The following is a 25,344-nucleotide window of genomic DNA, read 5'->3' as shown; positions in this document are numbered from 1 at the left end:
GGTCATGCTAATCTGTATCCTCCAAAGGAGGGGTATGGGACCAACTTCATCTGTCCAAAAGCTACTCACCCCACCTGGAGACTCCACTTCCTCTGTCCCCAGCAGGCTCTTCATCTTAAGTGAGAAGAGGAGCAAAGATCTTCCTCTGACCACAATGCCTTCCATCTCCTACTTCCCATGTTCCCTGAGAAAAGAAGAGCTGGTGGTTTCTGGTAGAATTCAGTCTGTGCCAGGTCAGACAACTTCCATCTCCTGCTGCCAGCATGACTTCCCAACCAGCATATGAAGAATCTTCCAGTGTAAAAAGTTTTCCCATCACATGCTGAGTATGTCCCTTCAGGGAAGAAGAGGAAAGTCAGTAGGGAGCAGGTATTCCATCTCCTGCTGTGTGGGGGTCAACTTTCCTCTCCTGCTACACAATCTCCTGCCTAAATTCCAACCTTCAGAGGAAGAGGAGTAATGAACCAGAGCCTCCCATGTGACCAGCTGACCTTGTGCTTCCATCTCATGTTGTACTTGTCTCCAGTTCAATCTCCAGCCTCCTCTGTGTATAGAGGGGCATCCACTCAGTGACAAACATTTGGCAGACCTGGTCATATACTACACATCCCCATGATTCTAAACTCCTCCCCTGAAGGTCATCATACAAACTTCATTCCTCATCCCCCACTACCCAACTATTCCTTTCATTCTCCCTCAACTCTCCCACCCCAAAGTTCCAAGCAGTCACATACCCACACCTTGTACTGTGCCCTCATGCAATGCCTGGTTCGATGGACAACTGTCCCTTTCATCCTAAATCTTTTCCTTTATGACTCCTTCCATATTCAAGATATTAATGAAATTTGCCCTTAGTTAATGACAGCCTCACTGACCAGATCTTCTTGTACTTCACAATATATATCTTCACTCATTCCCTGATTGAGGCAGGTGAGTTAGAAGTATTCCTTGCTCTATTGCCACTTTCCTGCTTCTCTCCTACCTGCCATTACTCAGTATCCTCTCCTCCTTTAAGGTTCATGTGATTCACATCTATTAACCAATCAAAATTCTATAGCTATTGTCTGCAGACTTTCAGATCACTCTCCTTTCCTTCCTCATGAGTTTCTATAGTTTAGTTCACATTTTTCTCTCGCTCCTCAGCCCCTTCCTCCATACTAGGTCATTCCAACATACATATTAACTCTCCCTCAAACACCCTAGCCATTCACTTCATCAACCTACTTATTTCCCATGACCTGTGCCTCCACACTACCTCAGGCACACAGAAAGATGGTTATACACTTCACCTTGTCTTATTCAAGAATTTTGAAATCTCTTTATCTGAGCATAAGCTATTATTACCTTACCACCTCTCCCTCTGCTTCCCTTACGAAAATCTACTCTTTGTCTTCACTCTGATTCCTCATCCCTTGACCCCTCAGTTCTCTATCAGGCCATCTCCAATGCACATGGCCCTCTCTTCTCTTCTCCTAGGCTTTAACCTTTGGTAAACCAATTCAACTCTATACTGTGCTCTTCTCATGAGTCTGATATGCCTCATAGAAATGGTTGCCAAACTTCAGCCTTGGATCATTACCACTATGGACTACCTTCAGTCCTACACACATGAAAAAAATGTGCAGAATGTGCAGAAAATCTTACAACCATTCTGATTGAAGCTCCTATGAATTTATGTTTCACAACCTCAAGTGGGACCTCATTGCTGCTACAGGAAATGAGCCAATGACTCCCTTACCTACTCCCACTCTCTCCATAATGCCCTTTTGATAAATTCCTTGAAAAACCATTACAGTTGGTGTCCTCTACTATCTCTGTTCTCAACCCTCTTAATCCCTTACAATCTAGTTTCTTCACCTCATCTTTCCACTGAAACTATTTCTCTTCAAAGTAATCAATGCTTCTTTAGTTGCCAAATCCAATGATCTTTTGTTACTTCTCCTTCTCTCAGCCACTCTATTGTCTTTGACACTGGATCACACTCTTCTATTTGAGACTCACTTCTGTCTAGGTTTTATGGATACCACTTTCTTCTCACTTTCCTTTTGCATATTAGGTACTCCTTTGAAGGCTCCTTTGATGGACCCTCACCCATGTCATGCCCTCTAGACATAGGTATCCTACATGGTTCTCTTCTCCATCCCCATCTTTTCTCCTTCTATAAAACCGTTTCCCCTGGTGATCTTGTTACAGGAGATGCTAGGATGAGTTTTATAAAGCAGGGAGTGTCTGGGTTATTCCTGAGATGTTGAATGCACAAAAGAGTAATGTAATATAATGTTAGGAAAGAATGGATTGGAGCTAGACTGTAGGTACCTTTAAAAGTCAAGTTAAGGAGTAAAGTGCTTTCTCTTTAGGTCAATAGAGAGTTACTGCATGACTTTTAAAAAATGAGTGACATATCTGAATTGCATAAAAAATGGGACTATTGTTAGCATTCAGAGCTAGACCTGAGACAAAGAGCCTGAAGGAAGTTGAACTGAAATCCTACCCACTTCCCATTTCTCAGGCAAGAAGAAGTTCCGTTTACCCCAACTGGTTACCCATTAGCAGAGGCAGAGGGCAGTATGCCTGCCTCCAATTTCTCCCTGCAGAAGATCCACTGTCCATTCTATGAATCCAGACCAGCAAAGAATCAGATACAGAGAGGAAGCACCAAGAGACATGTTTAATATCCAGCATCCACTACCTACTTGGTCCGTCTCTGGCTTCCTGCCTGCTGATTCTTCTCCTTGGCCATTCTGGTGAGTGGGGAACCCTGGGGCAGAAGAGCAAAGCATCCAAAAGTTGTGATATATCAGGAACAGACAATTATTGACTGGCAGGGTGGTTGTCTGTGAATGGTGTCACCCCAAGGACCTTCAGGGTCAGGCTAATACTGAAAAAGACTAGAAAATATGTGAGCCCATAGTTTACATTAAATCTCTTCTTTCTCTAGAATGCTATTCTTTATACAATGGTTTCCTCTCAGAAGTACAGTGAGATAGAGAGCCCAAGTATTATTGTCTCCATTTTTCAGATAGGGCAAATGAGACTTGGGAAAAGGTGTGTTTCTGTTACAAAAGATGGAAAACAACATAGCTGGCATTCAAACTTCACTCTTCTTGACATCAAGTCTAGTGGTCCTACCTTTGTGATGAGATTCTCCTACTGTTACTACTTCGGGAACTTTCCATAGGTGACTGGGAAAACTCTACATATTCTGCATCAATAGAGGTACAGGAAGAAAGTGTGGTGTAGTTACAAGAGCTGGTGGAGTGAACCATCAAAAGCCTAGGGATTTAGTTTTCATGTCTGCCACTAACTTGAATATATGTTTGGGTAAATCTCTGAATCTGTCTGGACCTCAAATGATAGCACAGTGTTATATAATGATGATGATGATAATTAATAATAATAATATATTACTGGCATTTGACATGTCTAAAGGCTTTATAATTTACAATTTTGGACCCAGATAGCTCTATGAAGTAGGTTAGTATAAATATCTCATTTCCCATTTAACCAGTGAAGAAATAGACTCATAGATGCTGAAGATTTAAATCATATGATTCTTAAGTGGTAAAGCTGAACTTGACCCCGGGCCCTCTGACCTGATTTCTAAGGATCTTCCAATTCAATTATCTGAGTATTTCTTAAATATCTAATATATGTAAAGTCCTGGAATAGGTACCAGAGATGCAATGGTGTAGAACAGCTTAGTCCCTCTGCTCCAGAAAGTCAACAACATGTTGAGGGAGGAATATGATGCAGACATAAGATAGGAAAAAGTAGAAGTGATTGGAGCAGAAGGCATCCAGGTCAAGTGTCCTGGGGATGTAAAAGGAAGACTTTCCAATTCTGAGTCTTGGCTCAGGATAAATGGCCATACCAGAGTCCCTGGTGCTCATCTTCCCTCTCTCTCCTCACTTCTAGCTTTTCATAATTTCTCATTCACTAGTTCCTGCTGTCCCCTTTCAAACACCATTTCCTTTTCCCCTCTTTCCTTGACTTCTTGCTTCCATGCCTCTCAATAGGTCCTAGTGATCATGGTCTAAAAGCTCTGCCCTTTCCTTCTCCTTTGCTTCTTATCTGGACTTATGAAAAATTCTAAGTTTATATGAAAAATTATAGGTTAGAAAAATTATAATTGGGGCCCTAGTCCTAGCCGTGGTCACCATTAAAAATGTAGGATATTTTTAATTGACTGGCTAATTTGGGGGGACTAATCTATTGGAGGACTAATTCTGGGACTCTTGACTATTTTTGGCTATCCGACTGCTATTAATTAACATGGGCCATTTATAAAGTTCCACCACACTGCTCCCCAAATTGATAAGCTAAAGATTAAGAAGCCTCTTAACTAAATAATCAAAGCAGAGTTTATTTATGAAATAGTATTTAAAATTATGAATAGAGGGAAATAAAACGTATAACCTGTCGGCCTCTCTTTTCTCTGTTCCCATTCCTTCTCATCTGCTGGCCTCCAGTCCTCTTGTCCACCCCGTCTCCTTGTCGGATCCAACCTTTCTAATCTCATCAACCACTTCTAGTCTTCTTCTCCGCCTCTCCCCCAGTCTAAGCCCCAGGTCTAGATCTATCTATTTATATCTATCTATCTATCTATCATCTATCTATCTATCTATCTATCTATCTATCTATCTATCTATCTATCTATCTATCTATCTATCTATCTATCTATCTATCTATATCTCTTTTCTCCACTCAAATCTCGGGGCTTTTTGCACCCACACACCAAGATAATCTGCCATCCAGGGCTGGTGGCTGTGGGGGGGGGAATGCTCGAGCACCCCGTGCCTCAGCACAGGCTATCCGAATCTTCAGATAGCTCCCCCTCAGGTTGAGGGAGCTGGGGGGCTTTTTTCCCCTAGCTGTCTAAACCTGGCATCTTGTAGCAGCCCACAGGGGATTTTTGGCTCAGCTGAAGCAGAGGGGGAGGGGGCATTAGCACCTTCCACACAGAAGAGACCCTGAGGGCCTAAGGCTTTCTAATCTCAGCCTAAAGATAGGGTCCCCAAATCAAAATAAATTTCCACATATCTCAACCAAATACATCTAGTTAATCAGCCGTTATTAGAACTACCTTTTGGTCTTCAAGTTAAGTCATCTCAGTAAACATGTGAGATGCTCAACAGGGTGGATGGAATGTAGAAATTGGGTCAGGGAGATTTGCCAGTGTGACTCTGGATAAGTCACTTAACTTTTGTGTTTCAGTTTCTGCATCTGCAAAAATAGTAACCTAACCCTCCGGACTGCTGTGAAGATCAAATGGGTTAAGTTATAGAAAGTGTTATGGCAAATCCTAAAGCAATATGTAAAGGCCAATTATTATTACTGTTTTATTGATATTAGTATTAAGGATTAATATATTAAGGTACTGTGATCAAACTTGGACTTTAAAAGATGAGAAATGATATAACCCTTACCTACAAAAAGCTTACTTTCTACTAGAAAGGAAATGTCACCTACCAACAAATATATAAGAAAGATGTAGTGTGATAGAATAAGCTCCTTCAGAGGTGGAGAATGTTATACTTTTATCTTTTTTTTTTAGTGAGTCAATTGGGGTTAAGTGACTTTCCCAGGGTCACACAGCTAGTAAGTGTCAAGTGTCTGAGGCAGGTTTTTGAACTCAGGTACTCCTGACTCCAGGGCCAGTGCTCTATCCACTGTACCACCTAGCTGCCCACACTTTTACCTTTCTATCCCCAAGCACAGTAGATGCTAAAGAACTGGGGAATGAATGAATGAATGAAAAGAGAGCTTCAATCAATGTGGTCCAGGAAAATCTGAAGAGGAAGGGATCATTTTTAGGTGAAGGGCTTGGGAATGGTTCAAGAAATGCAACTTAGCTGAGCTGAAACATGCAAGAAGAGAAAAACTTTAAAAGATTGACAAAAAGGAGAAATAGGTTCAGGCATTGGGATAGTCCTGTGATATAGGGAGATGTGTGTGGTAAGAGGGAAGAGAGCATTACCTCACATGGGAGGTGATGCTTAAACTGAGCTCAGGCATGTTTCCCTAACATTATCTCTGGTCCAGAATTACAAGCCTTCTCCCGACTCCCTCTCTGTTCTCCAGCCCAGACTGAGAATCAGGATACCTCGCATATAACCCAAGCTACATGCAGAGACTCAGGCCAAAATCCTGGATGATCCAGGCAGGAAAACTGTGTCAAACCTCATCTTTCCTTCTAGGAGCCCAAGGCCAGGAGGAGATCCAGGTGCTGCAGCCCAAGGATCCCATTTCTGTGGCAGAGGGAGAGACAGTCACCCTGAACTGCACAGTTATTGGGATTCCACCAGCAGGACCAGTGAAATGGTTCAAGGGGAAAGGACCCCAGAGACAGGAAATTTACAATTTCAAAGGAGACTTCTTCCCCAGGATAAAGGCAGCTGACCCATCAGCCAACAACAAAGACTTCTCCATCAGGATAAGCAAAATCACTGCAGAGGACTCAGGCACCTATTACTGTGTGAAGTTCAAAAAGGGGAATCCTGACACTGAAGTTAAATCTGGTAGGGGCACCATGTTGTCTGTGACAGGTAAGTACAGAGCCCTGGGCTTCCTGTCCTTCTTCTGCTAGGAATGCCAGGCCCAGGAATCTAGCAGAGGCCTCTCTTTTTGAGATGTCTCTTTTTAGTCTATTTTTGAGATTGAAGAATAAAAGTAGTAGTAGGACAAGATACTCCAAACATGGGAGAGTATGAAATATCCAGGCCTGGGCCTTAGAGCTCCTTGATTGTACACCAGCTTCCAAGGCACTGGCCTCCTGGAATGGGGGATAATGGCATGTTCTACCCCATAATACTTTTGTTGCTTTGGGAATCCCTCCTCCAAACTCAGGCAATTGTGGTCTGAGAACCAGTTAGAAATCTTGATGGTGGCACAGTTATAGGTGCTTGGGGGTCTAAAGTATGACCATCCATGTGGGTAGAAAAAGGAGAAAAAAAGAAAAGGAATATAGGTCTTGGAAATTTTGGATGTTGATAAACTGATGGGTGATGATGTTGGAGGGGACATTAACATGTACATTGAGGCCCCCAGGTATGAAGGCCTGGGTTGGGTTGGAGAGAATGGTTATGAACCAGCTTCTTACTTCTTTCAGAAAGAAGGGAGAATGACTTAGAGGTCAGTAGACCACATGGTTTGGACACAGTGATATGGACATTTGGCTAGAACTTCAACAGAAGAAAGGTGGCTGAGCCATGATAACAGAGTAGACTTAAAGGGCAGTGGGGAACAAGGAGTTAGCCAACTTCTCTTGGCCCTGTGTGTCAGGAAACATGAAAGAAACAGGACAAAGGATCATAGAGGCCGTCCAGGGCTGTGGTCTTTTCTGGAAAGTCAGGCTTTTATGCATCAGATAATGTAGAACATGAAAAAGAGGTCCAAGGTAATGGAAGGTTTGTTAATGATTGAGGGGGGATGAGGGAGAAGGGGCCAAGAAGGTTCAGTGGGAACAGAGGGCAGAGGCAGAAAGGCAGTAGCCAGGGGGTCACTCGAAGGCCAGTCAACTTCCTAACGATGATAGACAGCAATGCCTTTCGGACAGCTCAAACTGGATGTCCAGTAACTATTGTAAACTCACTAGGTCCAAACCAGAACTCATCATCTTCCCCTGAATCTTCGCCCTGCCATCTTCCTTATTATTGTAGAGGGAAATACCATCTTCCAAGTCCCTCAGGCTCACGACCTAGCAGTCCTCCTGCACTCTGCACCATCTCTCACCCCTCCCCAATATCCAAGCCGTTGTCAATCCCACCTTTGCAACATCTCTCTACTGTGCCCCTTCTCTCCTCTCACACCAATGCTGCCCTGGTGCAGGCCCTCATCACCTCATGCCTGGATCGCTGCAATAGCTGCTGCTGGGTCAACATGCTTCAAGTCTCTCCCCCTCCCCAAACCATTCTCCTTTCAGCCTGCATACAACTTGTTTGCAGGCTGTCTCCTCCTTAGGATTGTAATTTCCCTGAGATAAGGACAGTCTTTTGAACCTCTTTCTAGCCCCAGCCTGGCATACAGAATGTGCCTAATAAACCTTTATTGAATTGCATATACTTAAGGTTTCCAAATCACTTTGCAGATGTTATCTCAGTTGATCCTCAAAATAACTGTGAGGTAGCCTTTTACATTCCATTTGAAGATGAGGATGCTGAGGCCAAGAGAGATCAAGATATTTCCCCAAGGTCAAGTTAACATATTTGTAGGTTTTGTTTGCCTTATTTATCTTAAAACCATGTTTTCCTATCTCAGGCTGGATGTGCAGTGGCCATTCATGGGTCAGATGCCAAGTGATCAACAATAAAGCTAAGACAGGTTCCTTTTTTTCCAAGTTAGCCTATTTCCAAGTTGACCAGGCTGGTTGCCTGGTTGGCCCACTACACCTGGCAGTTAACAAGCATCTATTTAAGCACTGCCAAATTAAAAACCCCTGTGAACATTTTAAGCGGAAGAAACCCCAAAAGGAGCTTGGAATGAACCAGAGTCTATCACAGTTTACAAAAGTTATCACTGCATTTATTGCCTGAGAAGGAATTTACAAGCTGGATGAGTGAGACAAAGTTCATATCTGTTCAAAGGGGAAGTCAGAAGGAGTGAGGCATTTCTACTTTTCAAACAAAGGAAGGACTATAAAGGAATGAAGCAGGGACCCCCATTCCCAAGGGGAGGGGGAGATACAGGAAATGGGGGGAGTGAAGAGATCCAGGTGTCAGAATTATGGCCCCTTTATATACAAATCTGAAGACATTCCTGGTGATAATCAGGCCAGGCAGTTCAAGGCTTAAACAGAAACAATAAGATAAGGGGATGTCTCCAAAAGCCATAAAATAGTTTGTGTCAGAGAGTCCCATAGCCAGTAGTTAGGGGAGTCTCTGAAGATAAGGACGTCTTTTAAAGGTCCATAAACCAACAAATGGCTCAGGGTCTGCTTCAAAGCTGGTATAAGCTTAACTGGCTTCAGAGTTGCTGATTTCTGGCATATGCAGCTGGGTTTACTCTGAGTCACTGAAAAGGATTGTTGGTATGTCAAGCAGTCTTGTGTCTTTGCTAATACAGCCAGTCCCCATATAGCTCTTCTTGGGTGACCTGGATAATTAGGGGGGGGCTCAAGCAAATCAAGGTACTCATCACATCCATTTATTTTAGTGAGGCAATTGGGGTTAAGTGGCTTGCCCAGAGTCCCACATCCATTTTCACAGGACTTACTTTATGCCAGTTACAGGACTAAGTACTGTGAATAAAAATAGAAGCAAAAAAAAAAAAAAAAAAGACAGGCCCTGTCCTTAAGAAGCTTGCATTCTAACTGGGGAAGTGATCACAGAAAAAGGAAGTGAAAATGTGTATGAGAGGGAAGGTAACCACATGGGTGTCAGAGTTCAGAGAAATCAGAGGTAGAGCTTGGGAGAAGAATGAAGGAGGCTTGGCCTGAGCCCTCCCTCAGCATGGAAGCCCTCCTTCCCTGAAGTTTCTGGCCTGTCCTTCTGCTGCATCTTCCTCTGGGGATCCCATGGGAATACAGAGCCTCTGGAATCATAGCATATCTTACATAAGAAGCACCCTTAGGCTACAGATTGTAACCTATTTGAGCAAACTCTTAGCACATACACAGTGTTAGAGCTGGAAGGGACCCTAGACATCATCTACTCCAATTGTGGATTTTTATAAAAAGGAAGGATCTGAGGCCCAAGCCTTCTTGGCCTTCCTGCTTATACACCTGTAAAACACATTGGATTATGCTGAAGTCACTGCTTCCAACATAAAATTGATTCTCCTACCAAGTCACTTCAGCTCATTGTCCTCTTCCTGTCAGTAAAGGAGCTCAATCTAGCAATCACAACTTCAGATTTTTCCTTCTGTCTCCTCTTGTCATAAGCAGAACTTGAACCCAGGACTTCTTGACAGAGGTCTATTCTCTATCTACTACATCATACACTTTGCAAAGCTCTGTTGTTTCTCCACTGCCAAATCCTACAAGTGTTCTCAATACCCATACTCAATAAATATGTTCTCATGTATAAAATCTCTAGTTACTCCAGCTTGAGCTAGAGATCATGGAGAAGCATAGAGTCTAAATTCTTCAGTTGACAGAAGAGCAAATTGAGACCCAGAGAGGGAATGTGACTTGTCCAAGGTCACACCGCTAGTCTGAGGGGGAGAGTCAAAACTAGAGGTCAGCTAAGTTCTGCGATGGTTAGACTATTAGACTTGAAGTCAAGAAGACCCGTTTAATTTCTGCCTCAAACGAGTCACTTAACTTCTCAGTCTCAATATGATTTATGTAAAAAATGTATATAATAACAGCAATTATTTCAAAGGGTTCATATGAGGATCTTATATGAGCTAATATAAGTGAATCACTTTGAAAACTTTATATTATAATAGCAATAAACATTTTATTTAACGTTTTGAGTTCCAGGCAGATTTCAGACATATGAAAAATGATCTCAATCACTACTGATTAGAAAAATTTAAATTAAAACTACTTTGAGGTACCACCTCACAACTATTCAATAAGCTAATATGACAAAAAAAGAAAATTATAAATGTTGGCGATCTGGGAAAATTGAAATACTAATGAATTATTGGTGGAGATGTAAACTTATCCAACCATTCTGAAGAGCAATTTGGAATCATGTTCAAAAGGCTATAAAACCAAACCCTTTAATCCAGCAATACCACTACTAGTTCTATATCCTAAATAGATCATAAAAAGGGAAAAGGATCCACATGTAAAAAAAATATTCATAGCTGCTCTTTTTGTGGTGGCAAAGAATTAGAAATTGAGGAGATGCCCATCAATTGGGGAATGGCTAAAGAACTTGTGGTATATGAATGTAATGGAATACTATTGTGGTGTAAGAAATGATAAGCAGATGGAATTTGGGAAAACTTGGAAATTCTTACATGAATTGATGGTGAGTGAAATGAGCAGAACCAAGAGAACATTGTACATAATATCAACAAGATTGTGAGATGATCAACTGTGATAGATTTAACTCTACTGAGCAATACAATGATCCAAGACAATGCCAAAAGAATCTTGATGGAAAATGCTCTCCACATTCAGAACAAGAACTATTGGAGTCTGAAAGCAGACTGTAGCAAAATATTTCTATTTTTGTTGTTGTTTATTCGTTCTTGCATTTTCCCCTTTTTTCTGATTCTTCTCTTACAGCATGACTAATGTGGAAATATGTTTAACATTATTGTAATGTATAACCTAAAAAAATGAAGTTTTTAGTTCCGAATTATCTCTCTCCTTCCCTCCCTCCCCTTTTTTCTCCCCAAGGTGGTATGGCATCAGATATGGATTATATATTTGCAATTATATAAAACATTACCATATTAGTCATTTTGTATAAGAAAATTTGAATAAAAGAAAATAATGAAAGAAAGTGAAATAGCATTCTTCAGCCTATGTTCAATCAATATCAGTTCTTTCCTTGGAGGTGGATAGTATGCTTTATTATTAGTCCTTTGGGATTACCTTGGATCATTGTATTACTGAGAATAATTGCCATTCACAGTTCTTCATCAAACACTATTGCTGTCACAGTGCACAATGTTCTTTTGGTTTTGCTCACTTCACTATACATCAGTCCATAAAAGTCTTTCCAGGCCTTTCTGAGATCTTCCTTTGTATTACTTTTGCAAAACTTAAAATATTATATAATATATTATCATTATGCAGATTTCCAATCACACCATTTAGCTTCCTTCTTAGTTTGGTCAGGCCTGGCTTTGGGATCTTAAAGATAAGAACTCAAAGAACCAGAAAGTCGCATAATAGTAAAGTACCTTAGTGAGTATCTTGTATAGACCTGGCTCGAAATCTAGTCTAATCCGTTTCACTATAGAAGAGGCCACCCAACTTTTTCTTGACCACCTCAAGTAAAGGAGAACCTCAGGGTGTTGTTTTGTCCACCTTGCATAGCTCTATTCATTGGGAAACATTTTCTTACACTGAGCTCAAACCTGTCTCTGCAAGTACTCCTAGTTCTGTTCTCAAGGTGATGTCAACTAAGTCTAACTGCCTCCCACACCCCTGGCTCTTCCACATGACAGTTCTTCAAATAGTGAAAGACAAATATTCTGTTCCATCCTACCCAAAGCTCACCAACAAGTCCTCTCTTCTTCAGAAAACCATTCCTAGCTCCTTAGCATGTTTTGCAGACCCCTTATCCTTGTGGTCTCCTTCCTCTGGATGCTGTCTACATTATCATTCCTTTCCTATCATGTAGCACCCAGAACTGAATGTAGTAAACTAGGTGTGGTATGGCTGGAGCAGAAGAAAGTAGGACTGTCCCCTCCTGATGCTGGGTTTGATCTGTCCTTCTGACCTATAGACATCTTTGTGGTCCTGACTAGCATCACTCAGCTGTCCTTCCCATCTTTGTGTCAGTGTCTGAAGGACATATCCCCTATGTTTCCATTGAGTAAAATGATGGATAATACTAGTCAGTGACTTGCCAAGGATCTCACAGATAGGGTCACATTAGGATTTAAATTATGGCACTCTGTCAATCAATAGACATGTATTAAATGCCTTTTATGTGCCAGGAACAATAGTAAATTCTGCAGATACAAAAAGATGCCATAGACAATTCTTGCCCTCAAGGACAATGAACGCCGAACAGAGGGTTTTGTATTTGATCCTGGGGGTGATAGGAAGCCATGAGAGTCCATTGAGGAGGGGGATGATGTAGTCAGTTTCAGACAATCACTTTGGTTGTTGAATGAACAATGGATTAAAGTAGAGATAGATTTGAAACAGTCAGACTTACCAGCAGGCCATTGCAGTAGTTCAGGAGTGAGGTCATGAGGGCTTGCACTAGAGTGGTAGCAGTGTGAGAAGAGAGGAGGGAACACATTCACCATATCACTTACTCTCATTTTTTATTTCCTCATATACCTTTTTGTATGTTGTACTGCATACATGGAAATCTCCTTTTTTGTCTTTAAGTATTTAAGTTCAAAATGTGTGTGTACGTGTGTGTGTCTGTCTGTCTGTCTGTAATCTCCTTAATAAAAATTCTATCTCATAGTCTGGATATCCATGATGTAAAATTATATGATCTCAATTTATCCTTCCAGAATTATCACAAAATCATTCTGTGGCTCAACACAGAGTTTCCCCCCAGGGAACCTCAGAGTTTGACGCATTTTGCCTCCACCAAGCTTTCCTTTGGGTTTATCAGAATATGGACTTTGCCCAAGTGGATAAACCCCCCTCACCTCCAAAAAAGCACCCATCAAACACTGTGCATATTAAATTCAAGACAGCCCTTCTTTCAACCCACAGAAAAAAAATATGAAAATAACCTAAAAGATCCACAATGTCTTGTTAACAATCTGAACAAATTATCTTTCCCTCTCTAGGGAGACCTATTTAGTATAAGGGAAGTAGTCAAACCTCCAGATTCATAGACCTTTGTGGTTTGGACTTCCCTACCAAGGGAACACATTTGGAGTTCATTTGAAGTCCTCACCTGCTGGAACTAAATGGTTTGAGTAGCTTCATGTCATTGAAGGTCACCTATGTTTTTGTCTTCTTTCTCAAGAGGATGGGTCCAGGAAATCAATCTTTTCATATTCCTTCCTAAGTTCTCTAGGAGGCTGAGCCCAATAGTGCTGAGTGGCATTCCCCAAACCTCCATTTAGTCTCTGTTGGAGGTTCAGATGGAACCCTACCTCCTCTGCTACCGTACCCAAGTTGTGGACACCTCTCAGGCCTCTGGTTCCTTTTTCCTCTGTGCCCCTGTTTCTCCTTTCTTTACAACTGCCATTTCTGAACCTGAAAGATTCTGCTACTAACTCTCCATGTCAAGAACTCTCATCTCTCCACCACTCGTCCCACCTTCTGTCATCCCTTGGGCCAAGCTCTGCCACTGTACTTCAAGTCTGCCATGTTTAGGGATATAGGTGGCATCTGTGGAGATGGAAGCTAAGTGGTACCATGGATAGAGTGCGGGACCAAGACTCAGGAAGAACAGTATTCAAAGGTCATTTCAGATACTTTATAGTGGGATTCACTAAACCTCTCTGCCTCAGTTTCCTCATCTGGAAAAGGTGGATGATAATAATAATAATGTGTAACTCTTCCAGGGTGGTTGTGAAGGTAAAAATGACATAAGTTTCTAAAGTGCTTTTTAAACCTTAAAGAGCTATATAACTGTTAACTGTTGTTATTCCTACTGTGGTTGTTTTTTATATTTTCATTCTTGCTTCCCTGATGAACAAGGCAGAGGTACAGGTTGTTTCTTTTTTTTTCTTTTTTTTTTTTTAGTGAGGCAATTGGGGTTAAGTGACTTGCCCAGGGTCACACAGCTAGTAAGTGTTAAGTGTCTGAGGCCGGATTTGAACTCAGGTACTCCTGACTCCAGAGCCAGTGCTCTATCCACTGCACCATCTAGCTGCCCCCAGTTGTTTCTTTTTATAAAGTTGTTTTGCATAGAATATTCTTCTGATTCTACTTACTTCACTCTGAATCAGTTCCATAAGAGTCTTCCCATCTTTCTCTAAAGCCATCTCTTTCACCCTTTCTGATAGCATAAAATTAATCCATTGAATTCATGTCCTATTGTTTAAACAGGTATTCCATCATTCATGGGCACACCCATAGACTCATATAATTTATTTCAACAAAAAGCTACTATAAATATTTTTGTATCTATGGGTTCTTTTCCTCTTTCTTTGATAGCTTGGGGAATAAATACCTAGGAATGTATGACTGGGTTAGAGGATATGCCCACTTAAAAACACTGGGGCTTGGGTCTACATTGCTTTCCAGCCTGGCTATATCCATACTTCTATCTCCATGAAGATTCCAGGCACTATATTCCAAGCATCACTTTGACAGGTTGAGGTCTTCCTTCAATGGCAGGAGACAAGTTGCATTTGGAGAAGGATAAGAAGGATGTTAAAATCCTTGTCATATAATCGTCCATTGAAGAACTTCTTTATATTTAAGTAGGACAAGAGAAGATGTAAAGGGATGAATGAGAGCTGCCTTCAAGCATTTGAAGGGTGGTCATGAGGAAGGTGTATTAAACATGCTCAGAAAATTTTGCTTCTTCACCCTCTGTCTTCTCTAGTGTCTCTTCGACTTCCTTCAGTTCAACACCTATCTGACTCAGAGTCAGAAATAGATTTTATTCTTACTTCTTTTCTATCGTACTCACCCTAAGCTATTCCCTGATCTGGTTGGATAAAACATTTCAAGGGCACTGCTTTTGAAAGGAAGGAAGGAAGGAAGGAAGGAAGGAAGGAAGGAAGGAAGGAAGGAAGGAAGGAAGGAAGGAAGGAAGGAAGGAAGGAAGGAAGGAAGGAAGGAAGGAAGGAAGGAAGGAAGGAAGGAAGGAAGGAAGAGAAAAGAAAGAAAAGAACTGGGTAATAATATGTTACGGAACTGTTTTCATGCCCTCCTCCTCAGGCATCCTCAGATTTATTAAAATCACAAGCGCCTCAGAAAAGGCTGGTGACATTTTCTCCCCCTCCTACCATCAAAGAGGCATGACCTGGTCTCTCTCTGGTTTCTCTATTAAGCCTTTTAAGAGGGAATACATTATTCCTCTTTTTTTCTAGACAGAGAAGTACAAAATGTAAATGAGGTTTATGCTGTTTATGGATTTTTATTTTCTGACCCAGAAACCTCCAAAAACAAACCCCAGATATCTTAATACCAAGATCACACCTGTGAGGGAACTCTTGGACAACATCTCTTTGAGTCTCCCATCTCTTTAGAAGCACTGGGAAAGGAAAGAGCCTGCAATTTCAAGGCTAGAAATGCACTTTCTACACTAGTTTCTGTTTTTAAAAAAAATTTATTTATTTTATTTATAGGTCTTTTTCTCTTTATTGGGATGTCTTTGGGATATAAACCCAGGAGTGGTATTACTAAACTAAAGGGTATGCACAATTATATAGCTCTTTGGGCAAAATTCCAAATTGTTCTCCAGAATGGTTGGATCTTTTCACAACTCCACCAACAGTGGAATAGCATCTCTGCTTTCCCACATCCCCTCCAACAACCAATATTTTCCATTTTTGTTATATTTTCCACTATGATAGTTATAAGGTGATACTTCAGAGTTGTTTTAGTTTTCATTTCAATGATCAATAATGATCTAGAGCATTTTATATGATTATTGATAGCTTTGATTTCTTTGTCTGAAAACTGCCTGTTCAAATCTTTGACCATATATCAATTGGGGAATGACTTGTATTTTTATAAATTTGATGCAGTTCTTTATCTATTTGAGAAATGCCTTTATCAGAGATATTTGTTTCAAAATTTCTTTCCCAGTTTTCTACTTCCCTTTTACTTTTGGTTACATTAGTTTTGTTTTTGTAAAAGCTTTTTTAATTTTATATAATCAAAATGATCTATTTTACATTTAATTTTATTATCCATATCTTCTTTGGTCTTAAATTATTCTCCTGTCCATAAATCTGACAGATAAATAATTCCATACTCCCTTTTTTCTGACACTAGAAGTATATTACCATGAAGGTAGGTAGGAATAATCAGAGGTGGTCATGAAACTAGGCTATGACTTGTTCAATGGCAGGTAATGATGACAATTTTTGTTTTCAGTGACGTAGCTATCATAAAAGCTAACATTTATGTATTACCTACCATGTTCCAGGAACTATGCTAAGCATTTTATAGATAATGTCTCATGTGCTCCACAAAACAATCATGGGAAGTAAGTGCTATTCTTACCCCATTTCGCAGATGAAGAAACTAATTCAGACAAAAGTTAAGTGACTTGCCGAAGGGTCAACACATCAAGTGAGTCTGGATTTAAACTCAGGTCTCCCTGACTCCAGGTCTGGACTCTATCTACTGGAAAATTTAGCTGATACTATAGAGTACAACAAAGCTGAAAAAAAGTCCTTTGCATCAATTATTTTATTTGATGTGATGGCAAAGAGTTATTTGTGCCATGTCATGGTTGCTTTTTCTAGCCAAACCTTCTGCCCCTTTGGTGTTGGACCCCCAGGAAAGAGCAAGCATCAACCAGATGGTGAATATCTCCTGCAGCTCAACTGGCTTCTTCCCCAAAGACATAGCTCTGAAATGGTTTAAAAATAGGGCTGAGCTGCCTGCCCTCTGGACCCGTGTTTTCCCTGAGGGAGAGAGTGTTTCCTACAACCTCACCAGCACTGTGCAGCTGCTGCTCACAGCCAGTGACTTTCACTCGGAGGTCATCTGTGAAGTCCATCACTACACATTAGAGGCTCCTCTGCTTGGGAAAAAGAAGTTGTCAGACATTATTCGAGGTGAGTCAGTCATGACCCAGGCACTTTCTCCCTGCCTCCTCTCCTAATTTGTCCTTGTTTGTTTTTCCCATTTTGCTCTGAGACCAGGAATACCTTAGAAGCTTGGCCCTTATCTAGGAAATAACAAGCATTTATTAAGTGCTCAATATGTGCCAGACACTGTGCCAAGTACAAATATGAACTCATTTGTCCTCTGGAAAGCCCTGGGAGGTAGGTGGTTTTATGATCCTTATGTTACATTCGAGGAAACTGAAGCAGACAGAGGTTAAATGACTTTCCTAAGGTCACAGGGCTAGTTAAGTGTTTGAGGCTGGATTTGAATTCAGGGCTTCCTGACTCCAGGCCCAGTAAGATATCCACTGAGCCAGCTAGCTGCCAGTGAAGTCTAAATAGTGTTTTGAAGTTCTGGGAGCTTGCTTATCCTGGAGGTTCAGGTGATGTAATAGTCATGCCCTCACAGCATCCCTGAGCCTCTCTCCCAGAGTCATCCTTAAAACACTAAGAATAAGAGATGTGAGTCCATGGGTGTCCTGTACTGTCGGAAGATTCCACTGCCTGCTCCATGGTGCCCCTTCTGAGGGTAGAGATTTCCTCCCCAGGCAGTAAATCCAGGTCCCCATGAACAACTCTTAAACTCAGAGTTTGCGATATATGCTTGGGGGCACTGAGAGGAGAAGGGACTAACCCCAGGGTCACAGTCAACTCATACCCTGTATATGTCAATAATGGAACTTGAATACAATTCTGCCTGACTCTATCCATTACCCCTCACTGCCTCTCGTCCAATCCAAGAAAAGAACCCTCCCCGCCACACTCACACACACATACCTCTATGAGATCTAAGGTTCAGGCCATAAGGAGGCAATTGAGGGAGGGTTGCATTCAGCTCTTAATGGGTTGGAATCAATTACATTCAAAATCATTTATTAAGTACCTACAGAATGTTAGTAAATTACAGGTCCAGACCTCTTCCACCCCTGACAAACACCAACAACAAAACTGCAAAGCACAGAGACATCATGCTGTGGTAGACAACGTGCTGAACTTGGAATCAGGCAGGTCTGAGGTCAAATTCAGCCTCTGACACTTAGTGTTAGACACGTATGAGCCTGAGGAAGCTCCTTACGGTGAGCTATGCTGGTTGCCATCTGTTTTGGTAGAAGGTGGGTGCCTGCACAAATGAAATAACAGTTCCTTCATACAATAAGTAGACCTATATAGGCAAGGCACTCAACTTCCATGATGGGGCCACCACACAGAAATAAAACCCTTCCTGATCTCATGGTCCTTTCAGTGGAGAAAAGATAACCAATGTCCCTTATACTAGGAATTATTCAGAATGGAGAGACCTATGAACACCTACTCCCAAGAAGTGATGATTGTCAGTCTTGCCAAGATATTACTTCCTGTTCCCTCCTCTCTGCTCTGTTATCAGCCAGGGGATTTAATTCTACTTTGTGCTATGCTAAGCTTTTCTTATATTCTTCTAGTTCCACCAGAAATTGCCGTTTCCAGTCTGTTTTTGTATACAAAGTAGATGGCAGCCACCTGCTATGTGATGAAGTTCTACCCCAACCACTTAAATGTCACCTGGCTGATGAATGGCATCATTGTTGGGGGAGAGAAGTCAACTACACCCACTGAGAACAAGGATGGCACCTACAGCCTTGAGTGTGTAGTCCTGATCCCTGTGTCTTTGCAAAAGGAAGACACTGTTTTCACCTGTCAGGCGTCCCATGATTCCCAGCCTCCTATCAATGAGACACTGAGAGCTTCAGCTGCTCCCAAGGATATGGATCAAATAGACCCAGGTGAGTTTATCTCTGGTCCCAATCAGAGAATTTCTATTTGACTCTTGTGCAGAGGAGGTTCAGAGCTCAGGCTCCATTAAAAAAAAGAGCAGCTCACCTAACCCAATGTGAAAAAGACTTTAATCCTCCTTCTTCACCAATGAGTATGGAGCTTGTTAGGTTCTGAACGTCTTTTACAATCAGTATTTCATGTGCTCTTGACAACATCTCTGGGATTTTTAAGTTGGGCAGTGATGATGAGTCTGTCTTAGAAAAGGGAAATGACTCGCCCATGTTCACACAGCTGGTAAATAGAAGAGGGCTAAGGCATTGGTATTCTGTTTCTTAGTCCCTATAAAACCTAGAGCACTGGACTAGAATGCATATGATCTAGGACCTCCAGAATCTTCTCAGGTGTGTGAAGATGCTTTGTTTCAGAGAATGGGCATCTTCTGATTGATGATGAAGTGGGCATCACCTAGCTATACATATTGAAAATTAGGAAAACAAGAAAAGCAACTAAACCATGGAAAGCTCACTACTTTCCAAGAAGACTATGAAGAAGTTACAAAGAAGCTTCACTTGTCAAGTCAAACCACATTCCCCACAGTCTAAATAATCTCAGGTATAACATCTGACATCTCCTACCAGCTTCTATACCACCAAGCAGAATTAATTTTCCTCTCTTTTCTGATACAACTCATTTCACTCATTCTATCACATATGTTGCTTCTCACATCACCTGACAGTGTTCTCAATTCCCAAAGCAGTTAGTCATTGAATTCAGACCTTGACTGAGACCCCCAATTGACAGGAGAAAAAAAACAAGAAAGGAGCCAATGGTGAATCATAAGGTGCCAAATGATTAGACACAAATGCAAAGAGTTGAATCAGCAGGCAAGATTAAGTGAAGGTTCTAATGCAGGAGTGAAATATAATGTGGGTATCACTGAAATTTTGTGGTTGAACCCAAGTTATGCTGGAGCCAGCTTGAACCAGCTTTTGAGAGCCAATTGTTAAATTTTCAGAGTGAGCATTTACACCTTTCAAGAAACACTATAATTCAGGGCTTGATTTGTTCTTTTGTTCCTTTTCTGGACTTTAAAAATTCATTCTCCAGTTGATAAGTGGTCAAAACATATTTCAGATAAAGAAATCAAGATAATTTATAGTCACATAAAATCATTATGTATTAGAGAAATGCAAATGAAAACAGTCCTGAAATATCATTTTACACCTACTAAATTGGCTAAAATGAGAGAAAGGGAGCGTGACAAATGTAGAAAAATTGGGACACTAATTCATTCTTTGAATTGTGAACATATCCAAACATTTTGGAGAGCAATCTGGAATTATGACCAAAGAGTTATTAAACTACCCATACCCTTTGACCTAGCAATACCATTACTTGGTTTCTTTCTTTCTTTTTTGCAGGGCAATGAGGGTTAAGTGACTTGCCCAGGGTCACACAGCTAGTAAGTGTCAAGTGTCTGAGGCTGGATTTGAACTCAGGTCCTCCTGAATCCAGGGCCAGTGCTCTATCCACTGTGCCACCTAGCTGCCCCCACTTGGTCTATTTCTGAAGATAATTTGGGAAACTGAAAAAGAACCTATGTATTCTAAAATACTTATAATAGTTCTCTTTGTTATGGCAAAGAACTGGACTTTGCTGGGATGCCCATCAATTGATTATGAGATTATATTACAATCTCTCAAAAGATAAAATTCTGGGATCCTAACCGGAACCAAGTGACTCTACTCATCCCTTAGAGGATGGATGAAAGGATAAGGGAAAACCCATCACAGTCAATACTCTGAAAGCTGACAGACCCTCCTGATGGGAAGAACAAGTCAAGCTACTGAAGGTTTTTCCCAAATTCACATGAGCAGTTGGCAGATTTGAGGAAAACTGCCCTGTCTTTGTAAAGTCTTTAACCTGAGAGATGTCAGAGGGGACACTTCCTCTTCTGGGAAAGAATTATCACATCATCTGAGGGCTTTTTCTGAAGCTAGAACATGGAAGCCAAATGAATCTTCTCTCTGCAGTCCATCCCTTAGGCCTGGCCCTAGGAATAATACCAGGGCACTCCAAGAGTAGAGATTTGAACCCACAAGAGTTTGAAGATCATCAAAATCATGGACTAGGCTGTGCATACTTAGCCCCCTTGGGGGAAAGTAGACACCCAACATGTACCAAGATCATCAATGGCTCACATAGTCCCTGTGCCAGGCTCTCAGTTGCTGCTTCCTTTTGTCCCTTTGACCTCTAGGCTCAGCAGTTCCTGCACAGCTCTTTGGGATTTTCCTCCTGGGATTCAAAGTTCTGCTGTTGCTCAGTGTCTCCATATTCTTTCTCCACAGAAAGTGGAAGACAACAGGTGAGATGATGTATCTGATTACTGAGCATCTGGGTCAGGGCTCAGAGAGGGAGGCCCCAGGTGCCAGCCACTAAGGTGATGAAAGGGCAGTAGATCTGACCTTTCCACCCTTCTTGAGGGATTTTGGAACAGAAGCAGGAAGAGATGGGAAAGCACTAGCATATATTTTTCCAGTCTCCTGCATTATTGAGTAATCTCCTACGATCCTCATGGAGGCCCCTAAATTTTTAGCAGAGAAATTCTAGTGAAGAGATTGAGGATGGATAGAATGGGTGAGGATCAGTGGAAGATAGTGGAGGGATGTCAAGGTCAGGATCACTAGAGATTGGTCCTGACTAAGCTCTGCTCTCTATTTTCTCCCATAGCCTCAGGGGCCAATCTGTCCTTCAAGAGCTCCTCTGTTCCGGCTCCTAATTCTCAACTTCCTCCTGCTTCCAGCCAGGGTCCTAGCCTCGGAGAGAATACAGAATTTCCTTCCCCATGCTACTAGCACATAACAGCATGTCCCAAACCAGTTCCCTTGGGTTCCTCTGAACCCAGCCACCTGAGCTAGAGGCCAAGGGCATGGCAGATACCAGGCTAAGCTTGGTCCCTGCATTTATCTAAACTTCAGCTCACAAACAGGGCAGGCCCTGATTCTTGAAGTTTCTCTCCTTTTTCTTTCCCAGCAGAAAAAGAGAGAACTACATGGGTTAGAACCAATAAGATCACTTGCTTATGTGAGCCTTCCAGAGACACTATTGCTTCTACTCTTTTCTGCCATCACCATTATTGTCCTTCCTTCTTCTTCCAACTTTTCCTGATCTTCTTATTCTTATTAACCTCATCCTCCCTTTTCTGTGGGGGACTCTGGTGCTTTCTTCTTTTTCTTGTACTTGTTATGTCTTCTTAACCTCGTTCTTGATTTTCCAGTTTTCATTCTTGTTCTTCTTCCCTTTTCTTCTCCCTATTATCCTTTTCTTATTCTTCTTGTTCTTCTCTTTGTTCTTTCTCATTATCTCCACCATCTGGCAGTGGAAGATGTGTGGACATTATTGGGGTATCCTAGGAGCCACTTGATGGACTACAGCAATAATAGCCTATGTTCAGTTTCTGCCATGATTTCCTTAAGCATATAGAAAAGCTGTTCAATATTTCCACTTTAAATTAATTAAGCAATCTAAAAAGGAATATAGTATATAATTTGGCCACTATGTGCAATTACATTAAGTTGTTAACCTAGTGTCTTTGAAACAGTGTATCCTAAGTGCCTATGGCTATCCCCCAAGGTGCTGTGGTATCATAGCCCATGCCAACAAGAGGGTCCTCACATCTCACATCCATATTCTTAGTCTGCTTCCATCTCCATCAGTTAGTTTGGTTAATGTTTCCTTTATGAATTTGGATCTAAGATATTTGGAATGTTTAAGTTCATTACTGATAATGGTTTATGATTTTTTGCAGCATAATGCATTTTCCTCGTTGGGAATCTAGCTGTTCAATTTGTTGGAGTGCCTTTCAAATCCAGGCTCAGATGCTTACTAGGTGTGTGACCCTTGGCATGTCACTTAACTCTGTTTGCCTCAGTTTCCTCATCTGAAAAATAAGCAGGATAAGGAAAGAGAAAATCTGTCTAGTATTCTTTGCCAAGAAAACCCCAAATAGGATCCTGAAGATATGAACACAGTGGAAAAAAGAACTGATCATAGTCCATGGTTCCCTTGTTTACCCCTTTTCATTTCTGGTTTGTCAGCATGATTGCAACTCACTTGATTCACAGTAAAGGGTTTTTTCCCCATCTCCTAAGTTGTATTTTGTTTATGTTATTGACTCTTAAATATGTTCTTGGTAAGCAATGGATTGTAGATTTTGTTTTCTCATCCAATTTGTTACTTTTTTCATTTTCTTTTATTATAATTGAATTTACATATGAGTTTATGAAATTTAAGTTGACATTTTCCTCTATTTGTCTCTAATAGTGGGTTTTATTAAAATTAAAAATTTTCCCATTCTCTTCTGCTGTAAATACACTACAAGGTCTCTTTAGTTATTTTAGCTTAATATTTTTAAAGGGGCTCTATTCCCCCTGGCTCTCTTTCCCTCAGTCCACTTTCCCTCCACCATTTATCAAACCTTTCCCTTTGGAGTTTTGCTTGTTAAGTCCTTTTTCCTGATTTTATGAAGTTATTTAATTCTTCCCCTTCAACTTGTGCTGTTCATTAGGTTTTTTATGTCATTTTTTGTGCTCCTTTCCAGAGATTTCTCTCACTCTTTTCATTATCCATTCTTCCTTTCTGTCTTTCTCTCTTCTCTGTAGTCCCCCTGGAATCAAACATTCAGGTCTTTCCACACCTGGTGGTTTGTGCCAATGCCTTGTAGAGTTTGCCCAAAGATTCACCTTTTCCATTGTGCCTCATTCTGAGAACAATGCCAACTTCTGCTGATGACAGAAGGTCAGTGCCTCCATAGTAACACCATCCCAACATACCTGGTTATTCAGGCCATGGCTAATCTGTATTCTCCTTCAGCTTTCCTTTTACCTTGAAACTTCCTCTCTGGGTCTACACACACTCATTTCCCCAGGTGCCAGATTTCCAAAGGAATTCTAACTCCTGCCTTTAGCTAGAACTAGTGGCCTTTTCAAGAACCAAGTCACACAAGCCACACCCAGCTCCAGATCCCTATCTCCCTTCACAGAACATTTCTCTTTACCTGTAGGATCATGCCTCATTTAAAGCCCTTCCCACTACCAAAGCAAAACATCCCTCTCTTTGCCCAGGATTTCTTCACATTTCTCCTCTTCCCCACATCCATTCCCCTGCCAGCTCTTCTCCTACCAAGAGACCACAGAGATCACCTTCCCCTCATTGCTAGCCCTTGACTTAACCTGGGCAAAACACAAACTTCCCTGTATCTCCTTGCTCTCCTCCCCTATTTCAGCCATCCTCCCATTTAGGAATGGAGTGCCAAAAAAATAACAAACAAAACAAAACAACCTTGATTCACCTGTAGGCAGAGTGTCACAAACTTCTCTCCCTATATCTACAAATCTGACTCTCCATTATTACCTCCACCTGGCTACCTCATTCACCCCATACCAGATAATACAGAGTGAAGGCACTCTCTCATTAGGAACATGGTAACTCAACTCAAACAAGATCTCAACCAAGGGGAAGTTTCCCAAAGGCTCTCGTGTAAGAAGCTGAGGATTGGGATATGGTACAAACTGTCAGCTCCTCTCTCTTCTTCCCACAATCTTTTCTTTCAAAAGTCTGAAGTGGGGTTGGTCTCCTCCATTGTTTTTCTCAAAGCTGGATGTTTGAAAGGCCAAAAGTAATGCTGGGGAGAAAGGAAACTTTAAATGACTTGAAGAAAGCTTGAAGGAGTTGAAGAGCTGTCTTTTCCTGCTCCTGGCAACTTTGTCCAATCCCTCACACAGGGCAGGGTCCTTATCTCCACTCAGTGAGTATAGACTCCAATAGTAATGAGATTTGGGATCAAATTTATAGATAATTAAACTGAGATTTGTAGGGTAGGTGACCATGAGCTGCATCCAGAGCAGCATGATTTTCTGGAATATAATATTCCATTCTTTCCTCTGTTTTGGGTTGTTGTTTGGGTGCATTTTTGAGAAAACAGAAACCTTTTTCTGACTAGATGCCCTCCATCTCTTGCTGTGGCTGTCCCTTGAGAAAAGGTGCCAAAGGACTGCATGGGACAGCTTTCATCTGCCCAAAAGCCACTCACCCCACCAGGAGACTTCCACTTCCTGCTGTCCCCATCAGCTCTTCAATCTTAAGTGAGAAGAGGAGCAAGAACGTTCTCTGACCTCATCCCTTCCATCTCCTACTTCCCATGCTCCCTGAGAAAAGAGAGCTGGTGGTCTCTGGGTAGAATTAATTCTGTGC

At 41.4% G+C, this 25,344-nt stretch overlaps 1 protein-coding gene across 1 annotated transcript in view; it reads left to right on the top strand.

The window, feature by feature from the left end:
• LOC122738925 (signal-regulatory protein beta-1-like) overlaps positions 1 to 23,209 on the top strand; it is a 29,853-nt gene extending 6,644 nt beyond the window's left edge. Inside the window, 6 exon segments of the mRNA XM_043980803.1 lie at positions 2,624 to 2,744; positions 6,198 to 6,545; positions 16,975 to 17,289; positions 18,780 to 19,100; positions 21,350 to 21,457; positions 22,901 to 23,209. Coding sequence (XP_043836738.1) covers positions 2,624 to 2,744; positions 6,198 to 6,545; positions 16,975 to 17,289; positions 18,780 to 19,100; positions 21,350 to 21,457; positions 22,901 to 22,905 — 1,218 coding nt within the window. The 3' untranslated portion in view covers positions 22,906 to 23,209.
• The last annotated feature ends 2,135 nt before the right edge of the window (positions 23,210 to 25,344 follow it).

Source organism: Dromiciops gliroides, chromosome 2, assembly GCF_019393635.1.
Source record: "Dromiciops gliroides isolate mDroGli1 chromosome 2, mDroGli1.pri, whole genome shotgun sequence".
Taxonomy (NCBI): Eukaryota; Metazoa; Chordata; class Mammalia; order Microbiotheria; family Microbiotheriidae; genus Dromiciops; species Dromiciops gliroides.
Note: the sequence above shows the minus strand (reverse complement) of the source record. Positions and strands in the feature narration are given on the sequence as shown.